At 40.5% G+C, this 20,360-nt stretch overlaps 5 protein-coding genes across 5 annotated transcripts; 4 read left to right on the forward strand and 1 right to left on the reverse strand.

Annotated features, from left to right (window-relative positions):
* Nucleotides 1-1,136: 1,136 nt before the first annotated feature.
* On the forward strand, nucleotides 1,137-3,034 carry W97_08779 (uncharacterized protein; the record flags this gene model as incomplete). The annotated part of the gene is made up of 3 exons (XM_007786646.1): nucleotides 1,137-1,177; nucleotides 1,232-1,651; nucleotides 1,753-3,034. The coding sequence occupies 3 exons, from the start codon at nucleotides 1,137-1,139 to the stop codon at nucleotides 3,032-3,034; spliced, it is 1,743 nt and encodes a 580-aa protein (XP_007784836.1).
* A 564-nt stretch (nucleotides 3,035-3,598) lies between these two features.
* Nucleotides 3,599-4,030, reverse strand: W97_08780 (uncharacterized protein; the record flags this gene model as incomplete). The annotated part of the gene is made up of 4 exons (XM_007786647.1): nucleotides 3,599-3,684; nucleotides 3,756-3,791; nucleotides 3,897-3,939; nucleotides 4,007-4,030. The coding sequence occupies 4 exons, from the start codon at nucleotides 4,028-4,030 to the stop codon at nucleotides 3,599-3,601; spliced, it is 189 nt and encodes a 62-aa protein (XP_007784837.1).
* Nucleotides 4,031-4,272: 242 nt separating this feature from the next.
* Nucleotides 4,273-5,258, forward strand: W97_08781 (uncharacterized protein; the record flags this gene model as incomplete). Its single annotated transcript, XM_007786648.1, has 2 exons — nucleotides 4,273-4,507; nucleotides 4,579-5,258. The coding sequence occupies 2 exons, from the start codon at nucleotides 4,273-4,275 to the stop codon at nucleotides 5,256-5,258; spliced, it is 915 nt and encodes a 304-aa protein (XP_007784838.1).
* A 784-nt stretch (nucleotides 5,259-6,042) lies between these two features.
* W97_08782 (uncharacterized protein) lies at nucleotides 6,043-7,318 on the forward strand (the record flags this gene model as incomplete). The annotated part of the gene is made up of 2 exons (XM_007786649.1): nucleotides 6,043-6,105; nucleotides 6,167-7,318. The coding sequence occupies 2 exons, from the start codon at nucleotides 6,043-6,045 to the stop codon at nucleotides 7,316-7,318; spliced, it is 1,215 nt and encodes a 404-aa protein (XP_007784839.1).
* Nucleotides 7,319-8,122: 804 nt separating this feature from the next.
* Nucleotides 8,123-8,655, forward strand: W97_08783 (uncharacterized protein; the record flags this gene model as incomplete). The annotated part of the gene is made up of 3 exons (XM_007786650.1): nucleotides 8,123-8,284; nucleotides 8,340-8,511; nucleotides 8,561-8,655. Coding segments are annotated over 3 exons (429 nt in total), but the record flags the coding sequence as incomplete, so codon positions are not given.
* Between the last annotated feature and the right edge of the window lie 11,705 nt (nucleotides 8,656-20,360).

A 20,360-nucleotide genomic window follows, 5' to 3' on the forward strand; every position in this document is an offset into this window, starting at 1 on the left:
CGTGATCCCATGTCTACATTACCACTCAGAACGGCTTCGTCTCGATAGATCCCACTGTCGTCGGCATTGAGGCGTGCATCAGTCTTCGCACGACGTCCTGTCCAAGAGCCTTGGACTCTCTCGTGGTCAACACCACTGCGGTTGACATCGTCCCGGCCATAGAACAGGCAAGAGAGCGGCCGCTGCTGGTAACCAAGTGGATCTGGCCCCTTCGGCTTGCATTTCCGCTCGCTCTTATGCTTGTGCGAGAACAGCCTCTCCGTGGAGCCGCAAGAGGTACGTCTCTTGGATGCAGAATTATCGAGAAGCCTGACGACCCGTTCCCAAGAATGAAATCCGGCTCAACTCCCGCAGTCGTACTGAAGATGGGTATGTGCCAGAAACGGCGCCACTATATGGGATCAGCTACTGCATCGCGAATTGGTTTTGAAGCGTTCGTTTGATGAAGATGCAAAGGACGTACCGTACCTAGCTCCCTAACGCCATCAATGCATCACAGCTTCGCCCGACCCTTCCTTTGACTCCACGGATATTCTTCAGTTCACTAGCCTGTACACCCCTAACCCAACTAAAATCACCGATATGCCTGTGATGCCTGCCTGCCTGGATCGCATTCCGAACATTGATTTACTCTGCAGTAGCGCCGCCCGTTGCTGGCGTAGTTGGTAGCTGCCGGATGCGTAACTGTAGACACCGAGGCCGATGAAGGCGGAAGCTCCTGATCTTACATTAGTCTCGAGGCCATGGTTGTGGCAGAGGGGGTGTGCTTGCCCATCAATCTACATGGCGTGCAATCCTCGTATTGGGCCTTGTCTTCCGCGAGGACCTTGTCTAGCTTTTGCGGCTGCTGAAGATGATACAATGTCGCTGCGTCTCTCTGAGACATGTTTGTGGCTGATGATAGTGGCCCTCGAGCACGTATGAAGCTGTTCGTGATACGTTGAAGTGAGAGACCTCTCAAGAGCTTCAACTGGATGGAGCACGGACGGCAAGTTTGCTGACTTTGAGCCCATCACCAAGTCACTCACACTCGATTCCAAAGGCGTCCATTCTACACAAAAGCGGTTCAACGCTCGCAAGCTGAGCCGATGCGATTCCAGAAGCACTGATGGAGCTCTGGACAGCACGAACACACCATGAGCGCCATAGAAGCCCTCTACATCTTCGATGAACACAAGTATTGCACCCCACCACCCCACCTTATCACCCTCACTGATACATGTTTTCCCAGCAATCTCCTCCTCGACCATGTCTATACCGGCCGACCACCCTCCCCGAACGTCCTGCTCCCTCTCTACCTAGCCCATGCGTCCCCCCGACCCTCCCTCATATACCTCCCAAACACCAACCCGCCCTCCCTCCTCCACTCCCTACTTCAAGATCGCCTCCTCTTCCTCTCACCATGCAGCCACGACGTCGAGCCCCTGCTCGTGGCCGAGTTCCTCCACCGGGTCGCCGACGCATTGGAGGATTTCCTAGGTAGTCCACTGCTGGCGAGCAAAATCGAGGGCAGCTACGATGTCGTAGCCCAACTGCTCGGCGAGATGTGCGATGCGGGTATCGTCGCGACTACGGAACCGAACCCGCTGAGAGATGTCGTGGAGGCGCCGAGCTGGATGAAGAGCTTGCTTGGGAGTGCGGGGCTGCCTAGGTACTTCATGCCCTTTTCCTTTCCCTGCTGCACATCTAGCACTTCAACACCTCTCGAAGAAGCCTGTTACTAGAATCAAACTTTGCTAACACACCCCACAGTTCCTCTCCCGCTCTCAGTGGCCCCACATCCACCCCATCCTTCCTCCCCCCCCCCCCCCCCCCCCCCCCCACCAGCACTACCGCCCCACCCCCCTGGCGCCGCCATAACGTCCGCCACACCTCCAACGAACTCTACGTCGACATCCTCGAGACCCTCAGCGCGACCTTCTCGCCCTCCGGCCTGCCCCTCTGTGCCAGCGCCTCCGGCACCATCGCCTTCACCTCCAAAGTAAGCGGCATCCCCGACCTGCTCCTCATCCTCTCCGCGCCCGGCGGCGGCGGCATCACCAGCGTCTTCGAGAACCCGGTCTTCCACCCCTGCGTCAGACTAGCGCGGTGGAGGGACCGGCCGGGGGAACTGAGTTTCGTCCCGCCGGACGGACGGTTCGTGCTCGCGGGGTACGGAGCCGATTTGCTGGGCCGGGAGTACCTTGCCGAGTTGGGAAAGGGCGTTGATCCGACGAAGGCGCAGGCGAGGCTCGGGTTGCCTGCTACGTTGCACGTCAGCACCGCGCTGGGGAGTATGGGCGACGAGTTTGAGGTCCGCTTGAGTCTGAACCCGCGGTTTGCGAACGCCAAGGGCGGCGCGGGTGCGTCGGCGGCGGCATTTGCCCCGTCGTTGGGGACGGCGAGTGGAGGGTTTGGAGGCGGGAATGGTGGGCGTCCTAAACCGTTGCCCTTTGCGATGGCGACGAAGGCGGACTCGGCGAACCCGTCGCTTGCGGATGCGGTGGTGAGGGTCCCGGTCCCGCCGGGCGTTAGAAATCTGGTCGAGCTGAAGGTGAACCGGGGAGAGGCGGTTTATGCGCCTGGGGACCGGGTGCTGGAGTGGAGGGTCGGGCAGAAAGATATTGCGGCGCTGCTGGGCGTGGGCGCTGGGGTGGCAACGCTGAGGGCTACAGTCGTTGGGATGGCTGAAGACGAGGAGCCGGCTGATGACAGTGGCGGCGGGATGACAGGAATGAAAGGGGAGACGTGGGAGTATGATGATGCCGCACCGATGGGCGCTTACCAGGCCGCTAGCACGAGGAAGGGGAATGAGAAGGACATGAAGGTGGCGGCGGAGCAGAGAGATGCGAAGGCGGTGCGAAAGAATGCGCTGCTCATGCCCTCGGAGGCCACACTGTCATTCCGAGTCAAGGGATGGTTGGCTAGTGGAATCAAAGTCGAAAGGCTTTCGGTAGATACGAAGGCGAGTCGGGGGCTGGGGGCGGGCGTACAGCCGTACAAGGGCGTGAAATACCTTACTGTGAGCGATGAGGGAATAGAAGTTCGTTGTTGAGGCATACGAAGAGCGAAACGGCCATCGTGATCGCACTTCGAGTATCTACAAGGCAGTTGTAAACCGAACAAATACGTTTCGACGGCTTCGCTAAGTCGGTCGGCCGGCATCAACAACGTCGAGACTGTACCAGCGACCGCAATGCCAAGACGACATATGGAGTATATTAACACGCATCATGCGGGGTTGACACGGCAAGACATGGAATCTCGGCGATCCGTTGGTCGACCTGAACATACTTTCATTGAGTGAAGATATAGTCTGCCACCAAAGGCTGAGGCTCGTAACTTTCATGTAGAGAAACTGAGCAAGAACACACAAGAAGAAAGGCGCGACCACTGCAATTGTAAAGAAACAGTACGGAATAGACCTTATGGAACAGAGGCATGGCTTAGAGAATCTTCCAGAGACAAGCGTGGAAACAGGTTGACGGGATGCTTGGCACTGCGGACATCCATCGGCTTGAACACCTTGCTGCTGGCTTATGAAGTACACGGTACACATGCCACTGCTTCCACAAATGCCTTCTCCTCAACCCATGTGCGGATCCCTCCGGCCATTGCTTTACACCGTCCCAAGATCCTCCGCACGCTGGTCCTCGAGCTTGGCGTAGAAGAGATCGCGGTGGTGGACAGCGGGGACGTGATAGCCTTTAGCACAACGTGAGCGTGTCTTCGAGTGTGGGATACGGCGGCATGGCGGCGGCTCGCTGGTTACTTACCGTACCACCAGAAGTAGCCGGCGGAGGCGCCGAGGCCTGTAGGAGGTTGTTAGTAGTAGTTTGGGAGTTGGTGCGCGATTGCACGAATTCGACTGCCTTGCAACAGCGTCTCGGGGGGGAGGGGTTGGGAACATGGCATACCGAGGGCAACGCTGAGGTCGAGGACAAGGCCCTTGCGGAGCATCTGGGAGGGGGTCAGTCAAGCTGATGAGCAGCGAGCAGATTGAGTAGTCGCAAAGTGGATGACATACGCCGGTGATTGGTTTGATAGGCATTGCGGAGTTTGCCTGAACGTTGTCTGCGAGTTGCGTTTGTGAGGTTACGGGTCGCTGGTGGTCTGATGTAGTCGTGGTAGAGCTCGAGTTGTCGTCGGCTCTGGCTCGAAGCTTAGTCAGCCAGTCACTGCGGTCAACTTCACCCTCGGGCTGTTCACAGGGAAAGCGCTCCAGACAGCAACCGCCATTAACTTGGTCGGCACACCCACGAAGAGCCTGGCGCTCACGCCCAACACCCCATCATGAAGCGATCAGCCCCTGAAGCCGACAGCTTCGCGCATTCGAAACGGCGACGCATACACCACCATGCCTTGCGACACAAGCAGCCCTCCGACGTGGACCCCTCCCTCGCACCGCAGGATGCGCTCTTCGTTCAGAGTCAGCTATTGCGCGCAATATCCATCAGCTTAAGCGCCGTCGGCTTCGACAGTGTCAAGCCTAGCGCGCTGGAGGCTTTCCGTGCAGAGGTAGAAGAGTGTACGTAGCTCTCTGCCGAGCTCAGCAGCACCAAACCTGTCTGCGCAGCATGTGTTGACGGCGCAGCTCAGACATGCTCCGCTTCCTCTCGCATGCGCGACAGTCCATGACCACCAGCCGCCGCACGCAACCTACACCAGCAGACTTTGCGCGCGCGCTCACGCAGCAGGGCATCCCTCATTCCGCCTCCCTCTATCGCTACCTCGATTCGCCCATCCCGCCATCGGTACTTCTGCCTGCGATACCCCCTCCGCCACCTGCAGAGCCTCCGCCGCCGAACCTGGATCCTGTGCTAGGGCCTAAGCTAGCAGGCACTGAAGAGAAAGCTAAGCGACACTACATTCCCGCCCATTTTCCGAACCTACCAAGCAAACACACATGGCAAGCCGAGCCCGTCTTCACGGCGCGCGAAACGGACCCCCGTCGAATACGAGAGCGCGCGACTGAGGAGGGCGTACTGGCAGAGCAGGCGCTGCGGAAGCTGATGGCGGCCAGCAAGAGCGGGCACCAGGTCAGAAGGCGCATTTCGAGCGACAGGCGCAGTGAGGAAGTGTGGAAGGAGACGTTGAAGGCGGTGATGCAAGAGGACGAAGAAGACAGGAGGCGAACTGCGGAGGCTGAGGACTTTGGCTGGGATGGGACCACAGATGCGAGACCTGGGGAGGACAGTCAGTCACTTGAGCCGGGGACGGATGGGGTTCTGGTCAACTATGAGAGTCGCTATTGGAGGAGAGGCCTGACGGGCAGGTAACATACATCACCTGGGAAACTGGACTTCGGCAGCTTGGAGAGGTCGCGGTGATTTTGACTGCATAATTAGCGAGGCGTTCGGCGTTGCAAGAGGATCTCAAGTTCCTTTACGGAAGCTCAGGTTTCCGGATGCATCGCTTGGAGTTTGGGGTTGATGACGAGTCACTTCATAGGCGGTCTGTACGCAGATTGTAGGATTCTGGGTATCAAGAGATACCAGATGTCCGTCGCCTGTTTCAACCAGCGTGATGATTCCAATCGTGATGCCACCCACTCCAAATGCTGTAACCGCGCCAAACGTCGAACCGCGGAGCTGCGTCTCTGCTTCACCACCTCTCCACGACCTGCCCTCTCCTTGTAGCCGCCAACGGACCCTCCCACGACGTCGTCTCAACCGTCAAACCATTAGCACACCTAAGTCCTGATCAGCCCGTCTTTGCCTCCTCCGCACATCTAATTCTCACCTCCGAAACAGCCGCACCAGCGGCGTACACACGATATTCGCCCTTCGGGTTCCTTGATTCTCGACTCTGCAATCATACTGCTGCAGCTCCTTTAATGCGCACTCCTCCAGCCTGACCGGAGGCTTCCGCACTTTGCCGTTCGTAGTGATATTGACGCGTGCGGGGAGTTGGGAGGGTGGAAAGGTCTCTACGGGGGGTGCCATTCGCTGTTGATGCTGTAAGGTTTTCGGGCAGCGGGCAAGTGGAAAAAGGACAAGAGCTCGGGATGCGGGATTTCGTGACAGGTTCTATGATAGGGGAGGGTATTGAAGGAAGGACAAGATGAGTGCGGAGAATCTGGGGAGGAGGTTGCTGGGGGAGGTTCAAGAGGAGAGTCTGGATGAGGTATGCCTCAGTCATGTCATCACCCTTCCACCATCACTTGATACTGATATGTGCTATCTAGCTCTTACGTTCTCTGCGAGCACTCCATAACGCAGATGTGCAATCACAAATCGGTATCCCACCCCTCGACCGCCTCCTCCACGCCTTCCAGCACCCGACAATCACAGCTCAGCACCATGTCCCCGACCGCTCGAGCTCTCCATCACACCATGGTCCAGCTCAGCTGCGAGCCCGGAAACATGAATCCAAGCCCCCCATTGTTGAGCTCACTTCCACAGCCCCCGGCAGCGGCAAGACGCACCTCCTTTATCTCACGACCATCCACGCCATCCTTCCCCAAACCTACGCCGACATCACACTCCACGGCACCAGCAACACCGTCGTCATCCTCGACACCGACAACCGCTTCTCTGTCCCCCGTCTCGTCGCCATCCTCAAAGCCCACGTCGTAGCCTGCCAACAGGCGCAGCAAAAGCCAGCCCTTCCCGCCCCGGACCTCGAAACCCTTATCCTGGGCTGCCTCAAACACGTCCACGTCTACCGCCCACAGTCCATGGGCTCCCTCCTCGCGACCCTCAACGCCATCCCGACCTACCTCTTCGACGCCGCGGCGCACCACTCGAGCCACAGACCGCTGCACAGCGTCATCCTCGATAGCGCGAGCGCGTTCTACTGGCCCATGCGCGCGGAGGAGGAGATGGCGAAGCTAGGCTCTCGTCTCCATGACCCAAGTGACGGTGCCGCAGCTGCGAGTGCCGTACCAGGCACGACGATGCCGTGGACGCAGCTAGCGCGCTATCTACGACGGCTGCAGCAGATTTTCGACTGCGCGGTGCTGTATACCACTGTCTCGCTCTCCCCCTCTCCCGCCCCTTCTTTCGCGCCTTCCTCGCGGCGCGACATCCCATCCCTCCGCCCCGCGCTGCCCGGCCCGATGGCGCGTCTGCCGACGCTGCGGCTTGTGCTGGCCAGAGCGGTGGTGCCGCCGTTTGCGCCGGAGATGGCGGTGCAGGAGGCGTTGAGCGAGCGGGGGAAGAGGCAGGAGGTTGTTCAGAAGGGGCGGTTCTGGGCTAGTGTCAATGGATGGGATAGGGAGGTGTGGGGGAGGGAGGTGAGTGAGGGGCTAGGAATGATGGGCTGGGGCTTTGGATTCAGGGTCACGGAGGAGGGGGTGGTGCTTGAGGGTGCAGAGGATCCCGGGGCGGGTTTATGAAGGGGAACGCTTCGGGGATGGGCGGAGCGGGAGGTGATGTGGGGGTGTGATGGAGTTGGCGGCGATTTTGATGAAGGGTGTTGGGCGGTGATACTGGGGTAGTAGGGAGGTGTCTAGAGATTAGTGTGGTGTTTTCCGCCAAACCGAGGCGACTTCTAGCCAGGGCTGTATCAACCGTCACTACATATAATCTTAGATATAATCTTCGGCTGGCGAGATCTGTAGGCGGGATTTGGTCGGCTGCTGCAGATGTCGGTTGGGCGTCGCTTTACGGGGGTCCAGCTAAGAACTCCTTCACCATATTTCCCCACGTTTTGACATGATGGCTTTCTAAGTTCTTTGCTGCAAGAATGTAAGGGCTGTGCGAGTGTAGGTACTGCACTTAGGGCTTTCAAGACTATGACCATGCCGTGCATGCGTATCACGTAAAATCATGCCATCCGTGTTCGCAGGCCTTGAAGATCCTTTTGTTGCTGTGGCTTCGCGTACGCGACTCGGCCCACGTCACCACTAAATATGAATACTTATAAGATTAACTGTCAGTCGAAAAACGGGATTGGATTTTGCATTTAGACCGAAGAATATACATGTTCTAAGACGTTTACTGCTCAACCAGAAATACCGCGCGATCGATCAATCGAAAAAATGCTCACCACTACTATTCTTCTCTCATGGGCGCTGGCTGCGGGAGCCTTGCCGTTACTGGCTCCTCGACAAACCATCCGTGAATCCTTAGATCTCAACCGTACAGTGGTTGACGCCCATTGGGATGGGTAAGCCTTTCATCTGCATTCCACGGATGCAATGGATTCTAAATTCAATGCTGTCTCCAGGCAATGTTTCTACCCGGAGGCCGACGATGACTTCGAGCTCGAAGAATACTTAGGCCGATGGTACCAAGTAGCAGGGACCAGAGCTCCGTTTACTGCAGGCTGCTCTTGCATCTATGCCGAATATGCACTCAACGTTTGTTTCCTTCCTGCGAAGCATGATGTACTTCCCCAGCTTATTTCTCCGTCAGGACAATGGTACCGTCAATGTATTCAACGGCTGCCAAGTGGGAAATCAGAGCATCACCATCCAAGGCACAGCTTCCCCAGCAGATGAGATCTACGGAGACGAGGGCGTGTTCAGAGTCCAATTCCCTGGCCAGCCTCCTGCAGAGTGTCCCGGTCCGAATTATATCGTTCAATGTAGGCCATCACTTCCATCGTTTGCGGAGCAAGACTGACGGTCAATCAGATTATGAAGATGATTGGGCCATCGTTCAGACTTCCAATTTCTCAACCTTGTTTTTGCTTAGCAGAGAGCAGAATCCTTCTGAGGCTGATATTGACGTAAGTTTGGATTGAGTTCCCCGATACTTGAATCTGAGTTAACTTGTACTCAATCAGGCCTGGTTGCTACGAGCGGGACGTCTTGGGTCGAACTTGGCCTCAGTCATCAGAACAAACCAGACCGGCTGCTTATTTACTTAGCTACATCTATGCAGTTTTGCAAGGTAGTAGTCAAGGCGGACCAAAGATTAACCGAAAAGACTGTTACGGCAGCTTTGCTCCAGCTTATCTGATACCGCATTCACGATCGGATTGGACTCATGATCGTGTCATCTGCGGAGCAACTAGACAATTCTGTACAATAGAAAGTAAAAGATGTCCAGCTGTTTCGCTCTTTGATGCACCAACCACTGAAAGTGCCTTTTATCTATAGGCTGTGTGCTTAGGCTATCCACCTCCAGGGCCACGAGTAGCGTTCCATGCAGCAGCAACGGACTCTTCGGGCGATAGACATTTTGATATCGAGGCTTGTTTTCAGCATATAGCTTGAACTTTCCGAAAGCACAAGGTGCGATTGTATTGTATATGGTGCTGAGCTGCAACTCAAGACCTTGCCTTTTTATATCTTGATTACTGCAGAGGACTTCTGCCGTGTCTGACCTGAACTATCATCTATCCACCTCATCTCCCTCCTCCTTTGCTTGGACTGAGTGCTTATCCCATTGCCGCGTCGTGTTTGTCAGACATCCTCTCTTACCGGGGAACCATTTACGAACTTGTTTGACACTTGCTGCACTACGGCTGAATCATACCCCGGTTCATGCTTGAATCTCGGCTTTTTTACTTACTATATATACTATAAAGCGCGCTTCAGTCAAGCACATACAGCCATAGATCAACGAATACTAGGCATCCCGTCCGCTCTGCCATCACATAAGCTTTGAATCGGTGGATTAGTAGTTGGGTGACCAAATATCTATTAGATATCTACAAGCTCGTCGTCGTTGCCTCTTATAGTAGAGTACTACTTTAAGTAGGTGAGCTAGGTAATGCTCACTCTCGCTTACCTATACTTACCTATCTATCACTCGCACCACCTACTACCTCACTTATAGCTCCTTCTAGCCCTCTTTCAAGCGCTGTTTCGGAAATAGAGCCTAATATAGATCCTAAGGCTAAAGAAGCTATACTACTAGCCTTCTAAATAAAAGAGAAGCGTCTAGCTACCCCTATGCTTTCTTTCTAACTCTCTTAGCTCTATTTTTATTAGCTACTCTATCTTTTAGTCTATTATCACGCAGCTATTATACAAAAACTAGTAATATAGCTAGAAAGAAAATTACACCTTAAGAGCGCTAGGCTTATACCGCTACTAGTAGCTACTAAAGAGGAGCTTACTAGAAGTATAACTCTATTAAGAATAGGGATAGTATTGTTAACATTTCTACTAAGTTTTAAAATAGCGGTTTAGACTTATATAAAGAGTATAAGAGCTTATCTATATTCTATTATAGCGTAGTAACTATACTAATCTACTAAATAGATATATAGCATATAAAGATATTAAGGAATTAGAGTATCTTTCTAAGGAGAATCCTACTTCTAATCTTCTAACTATAAAGAATCTAATCTAATACTATATTAGTTCTTTAGTTAGATATCTTTCTAGTTCCTCTACTATCTTATTAGTAAAGAACTTTGTAGAAATATTCTTTAGCGGCTTTAAGCGGATTATAAGTACTATATTTAATCTAAAGAATAGAAGCGAGATCTATAAGATAAAAAGCTATTCTATTAATATATTAATATACTATTACTAATCCTTTTTAGTGGATTAGTAATACTTTACTAAAGGAAAGCACTATTAAGAATAGAAAGAAGGAAATAAATCTCTTTATAAGACACAACCTAATTGATATACTTTTCTCTCTTTAGACTAAGAATAACCTAGTCTTTATTTATAAGCGTATTAGAATTTAACTTACCTTTACTATCTTACTCTTCTACTTCTCTAGTATAAGAATCAATACTTTTATTCCTAATATATCTAAGGTAGGTAATAAAGAAATTTAATATAAAGTATATATACTTCTCTATCTTAACTTCTTATATATTTATCTAATTGATATAGAATATCAAGATCTTCTTTATACGCCTAGAGAATAGAGATAACAATAAATGGACTATAGAATACTAAATTAATTAGTACTTTATAGAGAATAATTAGAATCTAGAAGATACAGAGTAATATTTCCTTTACTATCCTTAACTCCTAGTATAATATAGCTAAGCTAATTAATAAATTTATAGATTCGGGATTCTATTTATAGAATACAAAATACCTATACTTAATATAGTAATATTTCTACTTATACTCGCTTTTATAGATAAAGCTCTATTTAGCTACAAGTCTCTAAAATAGTTATAGAAGTAGAGAATCCCTTTAGGCGAAACTAAACTACCGCTTTAGTAGAAAGAATCTACTCTAGAAAAGCTAATAGTGCAAACAGCTACTAGATATAGAGGTATCTCTAATAAACTATTAATAATAGTGAAATTTAACAGGATATTATAGGCTATAGAATAAATCTTAAGGTACTTTAGTTAAATTACTATTCACGCGATACGCTATTATCCTACTAATAAAACTAATAGTAAGCTCTTTCTATTCTAAGCCTTTAATTCCTTACCTATAATCTCTACTAAAGTTACTAAAATATCTTATAAAAAGAGCTACTATAGCTAAGCGATTAGAGCTTCTAAATTGAGATAATTCTAATATTTTCAGCTAAAGCTATATTGCGAATACTTTATTAATTAATAGGTAGTTAGCCTTTCTAGATAAGCTAGCTGAAATCTATTATATTTAGTATCTTTAAAGTATTAGCTAATTCTATAAAAATAGACTTCCGTCTACTCTTCTAGCTAAAAAAAAAAAGGCTTTAATCTTATAGAATCTAGAACTCCTCTAACTTAAAAAGGAAGTTAAATAACTTATAAAGAATTATACTAATAAAAACGCTATCTCTATAGTAAAATAAAAGCTTCTCTACTACTAGAAGTAGATTAGAGATAAAGCTTTATAGTATTACTACGTTAATTAAATTTAGGAAAAGTAGAACTAGAAAACTTTATTATAAGGAAAAGAGCTTCCTAAGAATCTAGTAAGTATAAATATTACTTAGAATATATTCTAAGTTATACTAGAACACGTCTATCTTACTAAGATAATACTTTCTATAAGAATGTTATTAGTAATAGAGAAGCTATAAGTAATCCTTATTTTTTAACATTAAAGTCTTGCATCTACTAAATAAGAAACTAATTAGAGAAGTATATCTAGTTTAAAAGTACTAGTAACTAATAAAGAGGTAAACTATAATCTTATCTACTCTTATATATAGCTTAACACTAATTATCAATAGTCTATAAAGAGACTAAAGAGTTAGCTATATCTATATCTACTACTATAAAGAACTTACCTATAAGCTTAGCTAACATGAAAGTAAGTTAAATTATTACTTTCTTTATTTCTAGTAGTTCTAGAATAAGAACAAATAGAAGATATACTACTAGGAGTATCTTATAAATATAACTTTATATAGATACGAGATAATAATATATTACTATATTCTTATTCGCTCTAGATTCTATCTATTCTACTTAAAAGATATAGAACTCCTAGTATCTTTAAGAATATAGTAATAGACTAGGAGTAATATATTATAGAACTATATTAAAATATATATTAATATATAGATCTAACTTTTACCCTATTTATATTCTCTATATAACTTTTAACTAGAAAATTTAAAGTTATTATATTACTATTTGAGCGATATCTATAGTTTTCAAAGAGAAATCTAGAGCTAGCGCGGTAAGAGATATATAGTAGAAGTAAAAGAGGTAGAGCCGGGCACTAAGCCTAGTAATAGCTTTAAGAGTACTACTAAGAGAGCCTAGAAGCAAAAGAATAATAATAAGAGTAGATAAAGCAAAAAAAAAAATAGAAGTTAAAAACTCTTAAAGAAGTATAGTACGTTTAGATACAGTCTATATACTTTATCAAGTAGTATTCTTCTAATCTAAGCGCGATATAGAGTAGGTTATTAAGTATAAGTAAAAAAACTTATCTAGTTCTAGTTTCCTATAATACTATCTCTAGTAATACCGCGTAGACTAATCTCGTTAACTATACTATATCTTTAAGAATAACTTTAGATATTACTAAATCTTGCACGAATATAGGTCTAATTAATAATAACCTTATTAATTCTTATCTAAGATAGAAATTTAAGAATTGTAGAAGTATTAGGTTCCTTAGAGTATACTATAGTACTATACTAGATAAGAACTTATATGAGATTACTAAAGATCTAAGATTAGTATATTAATAATTATATTACTATTTCTTTCGTTCTCTTTAAATTCTAGTCTATTTTTATTCTATTATCTAAATCTTAGAGTAGTAATTTTGATTTTGTTTAGTTTTCTGTAAAAGTTAGTTATACTTCTATATATATTAAAGCGAGAACTACAATAACGCCTACACTAAATAGCTACACTATATCTCTTATAATATCTAGAGTTACCTAGTCTAAACTCTATCTATTAAATAGTAAAGATAGCTCTAATCTCAATTTCTTAAATACTAGAAAAGCTTTATTCACTTCTTAGTAAGACTTAAGTATAAATTTCCTATAGTAATCCGCTATCAATACCTACTTGTTTATTTTCTACTATATTCACTAAATATTAATCTAAGCTATCTATAGTACGAGCTTTAGCTAATCAACTTCTTCTTCTATACGCCCTTTTAATTCTAACTCTTTAACTACTTAATCTTACTAGTAATCAGTTTCACTAGTTAATCTAATATTTTCTACCGCTAATTATTCGATCTTCACTATAAAGCTAATATCTATTTAGAATAGAGAAGTATCCTATTACTCTAATTACTCCATGTAATAAGTAAATATACCTAAGGGTATAGCTTTAAAGAACATACTAATATTGCGGTATAGTTCTATATAAGCACTAATTAAACCTTTACTTAGGTATTTTTTTAAATAGATAGCATCTTTTTTAGTAAAAATATTCAATTATAAGGGTTATTAAGGCCTGTAAAAAGATATACTTGTAATAGCTTAATTAATATATCTAGCTTACGTTCTTTTTAAAATTTATTAGTAACTAAAGTCTATTGAAAGTATATACATCTTATAAATATACTCTAATAGCTTTTCTTAGTATAGAGCTCTCTACTTAGTATACTCTAGATTTACTACACGAGGTAAAGCTATCTTAAATCTTAATAAAAGAAAGAAGTAGCTTTAGTTAGAATTTTTTTTTTAGTATTAATTCTATAAAGATAGTCTAGATCTTATTCACTTGTTTATTCTACCTTCTATAGAGAAATATTCTTAAACGGCTCCTTTCTATATAAAAGTGTTAATTAAACTATAGGATATTCAAAACAAGCTAGAATAGATTCCTTTAATATTAGTAGACTATTTTTTTATGCTAAAATTAAGGGTATAGTAGATAATTAGCTAGAATGCATAAGTAAAGTAAATAGGGCTACGGAAGTAGATTATATAAGAAGGTAACTATCTTCTACTTAAAGCTAGTAGGATCTATCACGTGACCTAAATTAGCAAGTTTTACTACAATTATATATAGATAGAAATAGCTTCACTACTACTACTTAGCCTTATAGACAAGCTATATATTAGTCTTAAGTCTATAATTAGACTACTATACTACTAATCTTTCTACAATATCTACTTCAAAATCTTAATTCTCTTTTATATAGTTTCGAAATTCCTTACTCTAAAGTACCTTTAGATTACTTTTAACTATATCTATAACTATCTCTCTCACGGCAATCTTATTATTATAGGTAGTATTATATACCTTAAGAATATAGTTAACTAAAGTGTTACTCTTCTAGAAGTTATTTAATTTACCCTTAAACCTTTCTAAGATAAGAGCCTTGAATTTATTAACTAGAAAGTAGTCTACTAGAGTATATACTTAAGTATACTTTAATAATTCGATGTTATCTAGTTATACTTTTAGTTCTCTTAACTACTAAACTTAGAGATACTTACCTACCTTCTACTCTTAAGATACTAGTTACTAAATAACTTCTTACTATTATTACTAGTCTATTCACTATAGTTACTAATTAACTTATTACTTCTAATAACCAACTTATTACTACTACTAACTAATATTCTATATAACTAATAAGCTACTTATAAAATGTATTAAAGATTGTCTCTATCTATGTATATTCTCGATTAATATATATATTTATAGTTATATTATAATATGAAATACCTTTAATAGACTATTAGAGTGCTCTATTAAAACCTTCTATCTAGCTTTTCTATTTTATTTAGCTCTTGTATCTATACTAAACCTAATCTATTCTATTCTCTATATAAATAGAAGCTTTCTCTAGGTTAGACTTACCTTTACTACAGAATCTAGGAGAGTATAAATCTCTAGAAAGCTATTATAAATCTATTAGTAGGCGATAGTGATACTATACTAGAAGCGGCGGCAGCTTATAAGCTATTATTTAACCTAGTTATTAGTAGTAGTCTCGTCGCTCCCTTAATACCCTCCTTATAATATAAATATATATTATACACTCCTAGCTATCTCCTAATATATAGTTAATTAAACTAGTAATTATAGAGTAATATTACTACCCGCTCTCTAAGTACTATATTACTTTAGTAAATAAGGTATTTCCTCTTTCACTTATTGCTACCTCTTAGTATTTTTATTGTTAATAGTACTATAAGTAGCTTCTCTATTGCCTTCGCGGATATAGAATCTAGTACCTTCCTAGATTAGTCTTACTTTATTAGCTAGAATATTAGGCGATTTAGTGCTTCTAATATATAGAAGATATTTCCGGGAGCTATATTAGAAAGGCAGATAGTATTAAAAAATATAGAGTAGAGATCTAAGAGATGTTTATATTCTTCTAGAGACGTACTATAGTATATAAGAATAAAGCTTATTAAGCTATAGACTATGATTAGCTTAATAATAGATACTAAGTAATACTTCTAAGACTTACTCTTATAGATTTTCTAAATCTAGTGTTAGCCGCGCTCTTACTATAGGTATTAGTAGTAATCTATTAGTTTCTTGAATATATATTTCTAAGATATAAGGTAGAATAGTTATTAGTCTTTAATTCCCCGCATTTAGAGTATAAAATACATAAAACTAGACGGTAATATCTTAAAAGAAATAGTACAGAAAGCCTAGTAGTAGAGGCTTCTATTAGTAATAAAACTTGCTAGTTAGAATATATTTATATATCTAAAATCACCTAGTAAGCTTCTTATCTATATCTTATATAGGCTCTAAGGCGTGATTTTAACTACCTATATTAAGATAAGTAATATAAGATAGAAGTAAACACCTAGGAATCGCTTAGTTATATATATATTTATATATTAGATATAGAGAAAGGTCTGGACTTATATAACTCGCTATATAGCTTAGCGCTAAGCTAGTTAGTAGAACTATATAGTAGACTTTTCTAAGTATTTGTATAAACTTTACTAACTACTACTAAAGTATATAGCGTGTAAACTCTATTACTATTCTTGCTCTAGTTAGATAGAAAAGCGCTTAAAATAATATCTATTAGTATCTTCGCCTTAATACTACGTATTATAAGATAGTTATATAGACTTTCTAGTAATAACTTAAAGGAGTATAATCCCGGTAATATCTTAATTAGTAGGAGTTATTCTAGGCGCTAGGCTTCTAAGGCGCAAGTAATACTTATACTAAGAAGAGTTTATAGCTACTAAATGCTACGCGTTAAACTCTACTCTAAATAGTAAAGTAGTAGGTAATACGCTAATAATTTTAATATCTATCTAGCTCTTTATACACTCCACCTTGTGCTAGACTATTAATAAACTTAGCTAGATAGATTGTATAAAAAAGAGCCTCTAAGGTATACTATCGCTTAATAGATTTATAGGTAATAAGAAAGTGTTTATAATCTGAATTCCTAAGCCTTATCTTAATAAATATCTAACTATAGTATAAGTTTAGCTCTAAGCTAGGCTTATTAGCTATCAGTTTATTAGGGTAAAAGAAGATTATATTAAGGCGCATTATAGAGCTTCAGTAAAGCTATATAACTAGATAGGTATTACTATATAAAGCACGCTTAACTAGCTAGCTCTATATTACTATCTTAAAATACTTAGAAGAAAGGGGGTGATACTAGCTCTTGTTGCTTAATATAATCCTACTATAGAGATATAGTAAGCTAAAGTATAGATAGAGAAAGACTAGGCTCCTATTATAGCTATATTATAGCGCACTTATAATACTATACTTATATCTATAAGTTAGTAGATTAGCTTAACTTTTAAGGTATAGTTAAAATAAAGCCTACTTTTAGCTTCTATTAGCTAAGTATAGAATATAAAGAGCTTTTATATTCTTTAACTAGGCTTATATTAAGTATAGTATTTCTTAAGAAAAGCTCTACCTACTCTCTTCTAAAGACGCTCGAACTACTAGCTACTTCTAAGTAACTCTTTAATAATAAGCGACTTAGAAGCTATAGTAGAGAATACTATATTATATTAAACTAAGGTGCACTCTAGCTATTAAGTCTTTTATAGAGCACTAATATTATAAAGAAACTATCTTGATATAGTCTTCTTAGTAGATTTCTTTCTATAAAGCTTACTAAGCCCTAGCTTACTTTATTGAAAGTTGTTAAGAGACTAGATAGCTTAGTTAATTAACTTAGCTATAGACTATCCTAACTTAATAGGAAAATTAGTAGCCTTAAAATAAGCAACTACTATATTATAAGTTATCTAGAGAAACTTAATAATAGAGTAGATAGCCTAAGAATTAAAAGATATAAATAAGATATACTATTAGGAAGATTCGAAATAAAGTCTATAAACTCAAGAAAGATATCAATAAAACTTTAGAATACGAGGACAAATAGCTTAAAAAGGCTAGAAGTAAGTATCTGAGAGAAAAAGAGTACATTTAGCCAAAGGATAGAGAAGTCTATAGAGTTAAGAAAAGGATACATTCACCTAAATAGTGCGCTTTTTATAGTTATTATATTATTTATTGGATGAAATTTATATTTTAAATCTAAATTAGAATAAACTCTATCCTTCTAGGCGATTATTTGCCGCGTTTATAAAATTAGTTAGCAATAGATTAGTAGTGAGTTAGAATACTCTAAGTTTAGCTTCTACTTTAAGTGGAACTATATCCTGCTATTAATCTAATTACTTTTAGTCTGGAGTTTTTTATCTTAGCTGCTAAGCTAATATTAGCTAATTAGTATTTATAGACTATAATAGTTTTATAAGAATTAACCTTTATCGGCCTACCTTCTATAATTTAATTGAAATATACTGCCTTTATATTTACAAGAAGAAATTCTATTCTCAATAATTAAAGAAATTAGTATTCCGTGGAGTAATAGAGAGAAAGAGGTACTATTAGGTATTAAGGTCTAGAGCCTGCGAACACTTATCTATTAATATATATATAAGATTAATTATTGCACCGCGCTATAGTATATATATCTATCTATTATAGTTTACCCTAATCTTGACTATATTTTCTACTTTAAAGATATAATTATTTTGCTGAATAAAAAATGCATCATTAGCTAGTATTTATATGAAACCACTATAGTATATAATATAGTATTTAGAATATAGAGATTAATTATAAATCTTAAATAAATATGGTAGAAATACTAAGAATAAGTTTTAAATTAGGGTTTTAAATCTTAGATTATAACTTCGAAGATTTCAATGTTTTTAGAGTCTAAAACTAGCATCTTATTGTTTCTAAGAAAAGAAAAGAAAAGAAAAGATAAAAAAAAAAGCTTACACTAACTATAGACTATCTAATTAAGCGAGCGAGTTTGTATAGTTTCTAACTTATAAAAGTTAGCTAGCTTAATTGAGCGGTTAGTACTAGAACTATATTAAAAACTTTGAATCTAGGAAGCGGTAAATATATTATAGGAAATAGATAATATAATACTAAAGCTAGCTTTCGGATTCTAGTAGTCTATTTCTTATAATATTTTAAGGAAGCTAGGCATAATTAATAGAGTTATATATTAAACCTTTACTATATACTAGCAACATAGATAGCTTTCTAAGGAATAGAAGAATATAAAAAACACAACCTAGTCTAAGCTCTATTATAGTTAAAAAAAGACTTTAGAGTGGTATTAACAAGATAGCTTAAAATAAAAATATACTTTGCGTGTCATTTTAAGGTTACATCTATATTTATCTAAAGTAATAATAAGTTAGACGTATAATAAGACATAAGTGGTAAAGTTAAAGATCTTATAAATCTATAGCTACATAATTAATTGGAATATAAGTGCAAACTAGTAGCTTTTTATATAGCTTAGATTATACATTACTGTTATAGATTAGACTGCGGCGGGTCTAGTTAAGAGTAATTAGTACTAAGCGTTATATAATAACTAATTACCTCTAGTCTACTAAGACTATAATTAGAACTAATTATACTAAGTAGACTAAGTAAGATACAAAGGTACCTACTCTAGCCTATAGTATATAGATAGTAAGGGTTTCTCTTATAGAAAACCTTATACTTAACTTAGAATAAGAATCTTATATTCTTATAATAAATCTAATTAATTACCTTATAATATTAATCTATTATTATATCTTATACTGTCCTTTATCTCTCAACTAGATTATACTATACCCTAGTAGCGGTATTGTTATCTAGAGATTGCATCCATTATACTTTAAGTACTATTTATAAGAGAGATACTTAAGATTAGTATATTGATATGTTTACTATAGAATCTATTGCTAGATAATAGAGGAGCTAGGCTATAAAAGTTTCTTCTAACTATAAGCCTAGTAAGATTAAGACCTTAGATAAATACTATAGAGCTAGAGAAAAACCTAAACTCTTTCTACTCTAATATAGTCAATATATCTAGTATAACTAGGTATATTATTAGATAGAAAACAAAGTTATATTTCTAGTTATCTACCTTAGAGATAGAGTATTTAAGTAGATCTAACTATATCTTAAGAACTTCTTAAAGAACTTAAACTTAAACTAAGAACCTACAACTAGAGCTATCTTTATAAATATAGAATCTTTTAAAACAAAGATTTATAGAATATTTAGAGATATTGACGCGGAATATACTATAGAGAAAGAACTTATAAGTCTAGTATAGAAAGACTCTATAGTAGCTTATACCACCTAGTTCTAACTTATTATAGTAGATACTAGTTAGGGTAATTTAGCCCTAATAGTATAGTACTACTAAGAATTAAAGAAAAGCATTAAGAATAACTTAGTATAAGAAGAACAGCCCGATAAATTATAATCTATAATTAATACCTCTATTAAAAATAATAATAATTATCTATAAAAACAATACATAGAGAAGCCTAAAAGAATTATACTAGTTATAGTAGTTAAGAAAAGTTATTTAGCCTCTTAGAGAAGGTACTATAATTACTATAGACTCTAGCCTATAGAACTTAATACTACTACTATAAGATATATAACATATTTTATAAAGAGATTATAGTAAGAATATGGGGCACTCTTAGAAAGAGAATAAGAATAAGAATTATTCTTAGAAGGTAAGAAACTCTTTACTAGAAAATGCTTTAATTATAATTAAGTAGAATATCTTACTAGAGATTATTAGTGTT

The sequence above is a fragment of the Coniosporium apollinis genome (genome assembly GCF_000281105.1).
Source record: "Coniosporium apollinis CBS 100218 chromosome Unknown supercont1.63, whole genome shotgun sequence".
NCBI lineage: Eukaryota > Fungi > Ascomycota > Dothideomycetes > Coniosporium > Coniosporium apollinis.